General features: G+C 33.8%; 1 protein-coding gene across 1 annotated transcript; it reads right to left on the bottom strand.

The window, feature by feature from the left end:
* Positions 1 to 5,571: 5,571 nt before the first annotated feature.
* On the bottom strand, positions 5,572 to 7,027 carry LOC131063140 (uncharacterized). The gene is made up of 2 exons (XM_057996910.2): positions 6,801 to 7,027; positions 5,572 to 6,206 (listed from the first exon to the last, which is right to left on the bottom strand). Exons 1-2 carry the CDS (start codon positions 6,978 to 6,980, stop codon positions 5,640 to 5,642), a joined length of 747 nt encoding a protein of 248 aa, XP_057852893.2. The 5' UTR covers positions 6,981 to 7,027; the 3' UTR covers positions 5,572 to 5,639.
* Positions 7,028 to 8,298: the final 1,271 nt, after the last annotated feature.

The raw sequence follows: 8,298 nt of genomic DNA, 5'->3' as shown, positions 1-8,298 counted from the left end.
TGAAAGATTGATTGGTTGGTGATTTGTGTTGTATGGGGATCTCTAGCACTTTAAGGTAGATGTAACCGAAATTCCTTCTTTGAATTGCTTGTTTGTTTGATAAGTTTGGATGTGATAAGGTGTAGAGAAATCTGAGATGTGTTACAGATTTTGACTACCTAGCAATGAGAGGATTCACTCATGAACTAGTTTTAACTTGCGTAGATGTGTCTCTTAGGATGAGCTTATCCTAGATGTAGAAACAATCTAAAAAGTGATGTGATGTGTTTGATTTCAAGCAATATCTAAAAGAGAACTTGGGACAAGAACCTCTTAATGTTTTGAGAGTTGGGACAGATTGATGATGGAGTGATGATGTATGAGTGAGATGATAGATGAAAATGTTTTCAACTTCAATAAAAACTTTGTGTCACAAATGGGACAAACTCTTCTTCTTCCCTTTCAGGCGTTGGTGGCACTTCTCGAGGTGTGTTGTAGGTGATACAGATGTTTGGGAAGAAGTTGGGATTAATCTTTCCTCCTTGATTTTTGTGATAACTCAGAGCTCTATATTGCATAAAAGCTCTGCGGTTTAATGATTCAGAATCAAATTCGTTTGTTTTACCTTGAAGGTATAGACGCATGCGATGTAGAAAGACTCTATGGGAGACAAAGATTTGTCGATTGATATAGAAGAATTTCCTCCTTTTGATCAAAGCCTTTGAGCTTAATGGTCTTCTTTTCAAGGTGATATTCTGATGACACTTCTTCTTTCGCAAGATGTGAAGAATGGTCATAAAAGTTGTGACTCTGTGTTGTTTCCCCTTTGTTTTTGGTATTTTTGTTTTGTGTTGACAGATGTTGGATGAATACTTTTTTTTGGGATTGATTTTCTGATTTTTCTTTGACAAGAAAACAAAGCAAGCACACAAACACAAAATTGTAGCCTCAAAGGCACAAATGAGTATGGGTCTAGATCAACCCAATCCTTGGACTTGTTTCTGACCCTTCCTTTAGATGTATTTTAAGGTGTAGTTCCAAAGCCTGAAGTTGGCTCAGTTCGCACTAGGTCTGTAAAACGAACACACTTCAAACACTTTTTATCCCTAAGGTCAAATGGCCAGTTGTGATAAATTTAGCCCACATCTTGATATTTCTTCGACTTTGGTACTACATACCTTATGAATCCCACCGTGGCAGGTAAGGATGTGATATACTAAGTCTTGCACGAGCATAACAAATAGATGATCCCTATGATGGGGGAGTCACCACTTTTATCAAGCCACAAGTGACTTTTCAAAAAGCTATGTTTCTACTCAAGGAAATATGTATGGTGAGTATCTTGGGAGCAAAACCATCTATGCTCTTGCACTAAATTATACCTCAAATATCCTCAATCAATAGAACAGGTGGGCTACTACTTAAAGGTGTTTAGTCATGTTCGATGGCTTTGAACATAAGTTCATTCTGCAGTGACTCACTTAAGAGCCTTGTAACTGGTGGTGGGGCCCATTTGTCCTTTCGGCCAGTTACACTGTAGGAACAGCTATACCCAAGGCTACAGCTTTCGCTCTCACCTGATTTCTATAGCGGCTCGAAGGATTTACCGCTCGAGGTCGTTCCCAAGAGTATCGATCCCTTGGCAGGCCTCTCTTAAAAAGATAAAATGTGAGTGTTACTAACACTTTTCTCTTGCACCTAGGACCACGAGAGCCAAGGGAGAGGATAGTGTGTGTTAGAAGTAGGTACACTCGACTGACTTTTGTGCACAAGCGTGCCAAACACGAAATTCACTTGTTCTTTTTAATCCAACATTTGCAAAGATGATCTAACTATTTGGAGATGTTGCTCCAACAGCCATGGTGTTCTTTTTATCTTCAAAGGCAATGTGTTTTGTAATCTAGAATTTTGAAAATCCTGGTCAACTTAATGAAAAACACGTTTTGCTTTGAAGGAAAATTTGCTTGTCAAATATAAATAAAAAACAAGTGGTTTGTCAGTTTTATTTGCACCAAATTTTTGAAATGTGGATTGTAAATTTTAGGTCCCAATTGATGCAATGAAATCAAATTTTGTGTTTGTTAATTTTAAGCACCAAAGAAAATGAGGCCTAACTAGAAAACAATGAAATTTTTTTTTTTTTTTTTTGTGTTTTTAAGTTCTTTTTAAGCACTTAAATGAAAATTTTTGTGATTTTTGTTGGGTTGTTAACCTGCACAAAGAAAAGAAACAAGTTAATAAAATCAATGCTCAAGGGGGGGGCTTCCACAAGCCTAAGTTCTGATTTTTTTGGTTACAAGTCAATTTGGGTGACACTCTGTCGCAATAGCGCTATTCGGTGTTTTTGCAGAAGCGCTGATTCATACAATAGCGCTAGTCTGCGTGAGCAGAAGCGCTAATTTAAACGGTAGCGCTGAAAGAAGAGAAAAATCCGAGAAGACAAAGGTGCTGGAAGTGTGTCAATAGCGCTGAAACTGTGACAATAGCGCTGGAATGTTGTCAATAGCGCTGAAACCTTTTCAATAGCGCTATTTTAGGGTCAATAGCGCTAAAAGAAATTGTTGCAACGACGCTAAAACGCGTTCAATAGCACCGAAGCGCGACCTGTGTGGCAATTTCAACAAGCAAAATGTTAATTTCAAAAAAAATGATCAGAAGGTTGCGTGTTCGATTCACGTCGGGTTCACCAAATGATGCCCTCCTAAATGGCACAAATGTTAGTTTAAGATTAAAGAACACAAAAACACACAAGACGTTAGCGTTAGTCAATCAAAAACTAAAACATATGAAGGCATTCCAAAGGAGACACTAAAAACATGCTAATGAATCTAACTAAAGAAGTAAGACAATGAGATATCTCCAACTATCTCTCAACATGATATTAGTTCTTTCTCCCTTGTTCCTCTCCTCTCCAAGTTCCAAAATAGTGTAGCTCTCAGCAGCTTTTTGCACTATGGATGCTTATGGAGAATTGAGATTGTAGTATAGCTCCAAACATGAAATGAAAAGCTATTTTTTTTAATGCTAAAATGATTGATTTTCCCAAAAAGACAAGATTTAGCTATGCTATGCTAAATGCTCTCTAAAATGGCTATAGTCTAAATGCTTACAAGTTTTTCAGGATCTGGATTATGAAGGAATGGGCTCTATTTATAGGAAAAATGGAGCAATGGATGGTTGAGATTGAGCAATCTCAACAAGGGTCAGGATTGAATGATTTCAAATCCATGTGAGGGCTTTCAACCCAATCCCAGGATGACAAGTGTCAATGTGAGATAGGTTGAGAGGAGAGGGAATAAGCATTAAAGGCCTGACATGACTTTGGGATTTTGAGTCAAGGTTGGTTGAATAAATAAACTCTTTATTCAAAGAATAAAGCTTTTATCCAATAGATAAACTCTTGTGCAAATGTGAAATGGATAAATATGGTCAAAACAATAAATGTTTGGGGAGACAAGATTGAAATAACCATAAATGGTTATGTAAGAGACATAAATGGTCATGTAAGAGCCATTAGTGGTCTTGGAAGACTTTGGGGGTTAATTTGTTGAACACACAAAGCATTAAATGCTTTTCAAAGACTTTGGAGTCTTTGAGAAGTGACTCCATTTTGCTTAGGAATGTGACAATAATTAGGGGATGGATTAGGCTAATTAGGAAGGGGTTAGAAGAATCTAGAAGGGGATTAGGTTTGCAAGTGGATTTGGTGGGTGAGGGAAAATAGGATTTTATTAAAATAAAAATTCATTTATTTCAATAAATGTGTGCAAGTTGCATTTGTAGGAAAATGCAAGTGGGGGGGGTTTTAAAATGATTTAAATAAATGTTAATTTATTTAAAAGGGGGATTTTAATTAAATAAATTGATTTTATTTATTTAATTGATTGAAATTTGATTTAATGAATTAATTAAAATAAATTGAGTAATTTATTTAATTAATAGAAGAATGTTTGGGGATGAATTAATTAAATATTTATTTAATTAACTGATGGCTAGTGGATTTTTAATCAAATAAATACGAAATATTCATTTAATTAAAATGGACAGATTTATGTGAGTACAGGTACATTGAAAACATTAAAATTGGGAATTATAAACCATCTTCCCATTTGATAATTATGACATATATTGAATGCTCCATGGAGTGCATATATTTGGGAATATAGTCAATTCAACCATTTTCATAGAATCTATGATGTGTAAGAGGAGTTTCTTACTAGCTTTTAATTACATGTTTATCACATTAATTCACTATTTTGATATTTTTTATTATCATTTACCTTATCGATAAACATTTTCTTTCTTGAGATTCTAGAGAAGAGTTCTTGGTAAAATCACCTCCTATAATTACTCTTCTATTTCCTCATGAGGATATCAAGTACAATTGATTCATCTATGGGTTTCTTTGTGTTTATACTTGACTATTTTACTAGACTACATGATGTAGCTACAAAGTGCACTTGATGGACCTTGACCTATTACAAAAAAACCTAAAATCGATTTCTTCTTCTATCTTTCCAAGTTAATTCAAGTTGGCCTAATAGGGTTTCACACTTATGAGGTGTCTTTTAAATGTCCCTAAATGGACGATCTTACAATTTTAGATTTGTGTCCATATTTGGATCAAGACTCTATAACTTAAATAGTTGTTTTGTGTTTGAATTGCCTAAGAATCTTCTAGTATATACACATTTACTCTCCATCAGAAGACATGAGTTTGAAATTTTTGATTAAATGTTCTTATGAAGAGAAAAAAGCAAGTCTCATTAGAAAAAAAGAAACATTATGTTTTTCTTAATTTAAATACTCAAATTTGAATGAGAACTTAATAAATAATTCCTTTTAATCTTGTTTTAAATTAAAATACTTAATTACAAAAAAACATACAATTTTTCGTTAACTTTTTATAAATAAAAAATAAAATAAAGAATATTTATAACTTAAATAAAAAATACATTTAATGAAATAATATTAATATAAAAGATATAATATGTATATTATATTCTATTTTATTATAAACTATATTATATTCATGATATGTTCCAATATACCATAAACAATTATATATCATTATTAACTTTTTATAAATAAATAATATTTAATAAATATAAAATATATTAAAGAATATTTACAATTTTAATAGAATATATTTTTAGATATATCTAATGTAATTGTCTTAATATAAAAAATATAATATGTATATTATATTTTATTTTAATATACACTACCATATGATGTATATATTATATTTCATTTTATTATAAACTGTGGTATGTTTGTGATATATATTTTTTGCTTGGTGAGAAGATAATTTTTAATTTGGTTCAATTTACGTTAGACTACAAATGGGAGATCTGATTTCCATCAATAGAACTGACAAATATATCTATATCTGAAATAACATGATAAAATATGATAAAAAACATTGATACTAAAACAGATACACACAACCAAAACCACCCAAACAATAGTTTACTAGTAAGAAACGTCCCTATGTGTGAAAGGCAAGTGCCCAATTTTCTTGGTCCTCTTGCTGCTCTTGATATCATGAAATGCACACAAATATATCTATATCTGAAATAACATGATAAAATATGATAAAAAACATTGATACTAAAACAGATACACACAACCAAAACCACCCAAACAATAGTTTACTATTAAGAAACGTCCCTATGCATGAAAGGCAAGTGCCCAATTTTCTTGGTCCTCTTGCTGCTCTTGATATCATGAACTGCACTCAAATCTTCCCCTGGCCTATCCAGAGAATGCAGAAAAACCAGCAAGAGGCAGGACGCTACAAACATTGGAATGGGCCCAAAATTCCAGAGAAACAAAGGCACACACAAGTAAAAAGCCCTCAATCCAACTGACCAAAAATAAGCTCCTTTCTTGAACATACTGCTTACGTACTCTACGTGAAAGTCCTCCATTTCTGGTGAAGCTGGAGGGGTGATTATGAGGAAGCTGACGTCACTGTAATAACGTACACACTGTACATGGCAAAGAAACGCCACCAGAAGACACCCTAACAAGACTAAAAACTTGACAGAAGATGTGAGGGGCCCCGTCATACCATAAAAAGTCAGTTCATTAGGGCTTCCACCCATTCCCACCAGTAATCCCACCACAGAGCAAAGTGTTATGGCGGTTGAGGCCAGAAGCGTGGACGCCATTATGCCATTCCTTATTGTTTGCACTGCTAGAACTCCATTCTTCATCCCATCCTGCAAAATAACATTAAATCACAAAATTGAGCGAAATTAATCAAAAAAAATACCCAGTTGCAATGGAATTGGAATTGACAAAAATGTCATCAAGATTCGAATTCTATTGGGATTTTATTGGTGGGTGTTTATATTGGAGATAAGGTCTTTTGTTTGTGATCTCACCATTTACAGATTAGAATAAAAATTGTATATTGAGATGAAATCTTTGATTTGTGAGTCATCAATTTAGGGTTTATGTTGGAGATGAGGTCTTTTGTTTGTGATCTCACCATTCATAGATCGAAATCAAAAGCGTTTATTGAAATGAGATGTCTCCAATTTAGGGTTTATGTTGGAGATGAGATCTCTTGTTTGTGATCTCACTATTCATAGATCGAAATCAAAAGAATTTATTGAAATGAGATGTCTCCAATCTAGAATTTATGTTGGAGATAAAATCTCTTATTTGTGATCTCACCATTCATAGATCGAAATCAAAAACATTTATTGAAATGAGATGTCTCGTTTATGATCTAATCAATTCATAACTCTAATCCAACCAGTTCATAACTCTAATAAAAAACATTTACCTTTCTAAGAAGAATGATTTACCTTCATGATGGCTTGCACCCAGGCCTGCCTATGAATTGTATTGATGCCAACGAAGGTGGCCTGGGGATGAGTGAGGATTTTGTGAAGCAGACAGCCATGATAGATCACCAACATCAGAAATCCCGCTGGTACGAGCACAATATCCAGATGACTCTCCACCCAGGCCGATTTCTCCCCCATTAATCAGATTCGATAAGTGAAGTAGATACGATTAGGAGGGGTTTCAATGGGAGAAGAACAGTTGTTCAAGGAAAAAGTAATGGGCAAAGGGAGAGTTTATATGTTGAAGGAGCATCGAAGTAGAATTATTGAGAATGTTCGGGGCATCGAATTTTTTGTCATGGAACGTGATAAATGTTTTCCAGCAGTTGATAATAGAATATATTGTATATATTCTGACTTGGGTTCTCTCTTAGATTGAGAATCGACTCGTTGAAATAGGAGAGCAGCGAAACAGATTATTCCTAATAAATTCTCGTTGCTTTTTATCTACATAGAATGATTTTTCAAGTTACTTTGCATTTTTGGAATCCCACACACAAACAAGGAACATAACATTATTCTTTCTTCGCCATTGCAAACAGAGCATACTTTTTTTTTCGCCGCATATGCTTTATCCACAGAATTCTTACGAACAAAATGGTTACTATTAATTTTTTACATTGATTAGATACTCTTGAAGCTTTTGCTTTGGTTGCATATATTATACTTTTTCAAATCAATTAAGTATACACATTATTCTTTTATTCTTTTGTTTAATATTCATTTTTATGTTCAGTAAATATATTATATTTGTATTTTGTTCATAAGTAGGCACAAGTATGAATCTTATTATCAATAAACCTTCCTTAATCTTTAATGGTCTAGAGTAGTTATCATTTCAATCATTCTTATATCTTGAACTTGATCAATGGTGCAGACTTGTCTGCTAGATAGTTGTGTCCACGATCATTTTCTTATGACTTCTTCTTATATTTCAAACATTACACGTTGACTTGTGTGCCAAATATTTTGATTTGAACATGTAGAATCTTGTATTTAAGGACAATACTAGGACACTAGCAAGCATCGATTGAGAATAATAGTCGGGATCAAGAGAACCAAATTAGAGCATATGAGAAAGCATTGTCTACACTTATACATTGACACTAAAAAATACTACAACATGCATTTGCCTTTTTTGTCATGTATGATCAGTTTAAGTTTTTGATTAAGGATATAATAGGTTTTGAGGGGACCCAAAACCCCATACAATAGGTTTTAAAGGACCCGAAACCATCGGATTTTACAAGGATCCAGAACCCAAATACTATGCTAATAAAGGATACAATCAAGGAAAATCAGCAGTCCGACCTCAGCCAAATCACTAAAGAAAAATCATTACAACGCTACCTGAAAAGAAAAGTAGGCCAAAGCCTTAAACAAGAGATGACTAAACAAGAAAGTCCAAGGGTTTTATCAAGCCAGGGGATTTTCCAAGCCCCAATATCTTGAACCC

The sequence above is a fragment of the Cryptomeria japonica genome, chromosome 5 (assembly GCF_030272615.1).
Source record: "Cryptomeria japonica chromosome 5, Sugi_1.0, whole genome shotgun sequence".
Taxonomy (NCBI): Eukaryota; Viridiplantae; Streptophyta; class Pinopsida; order Cupressales; family Cupressaceae; genus Cryptomeria; species Cryptomeria japonica.
The sequence above is the reverse complement of the archived record's forward strand: the minus strand, read 5'-3'. Positions and strand labels throughout refer to the sequence as shown.

Excerpts from the sequence above, each read along its gene's own strand:
- LOC131063140 (XM_057996910.2), bottom strand. The coding sequence starts at position 6,980 with ATGGGGGAGAAATCGGCCTGGGTGGAGAGTCATCTGGATATTGTGCTC. Across the intron at positions 6,207-6,800 it reads GGGTGCAAGCCATCATGAAG|GATGGGATGAAGAATGGAGT; the intron begins GTAAATCATTCT and ends GTTATTTTGCAG.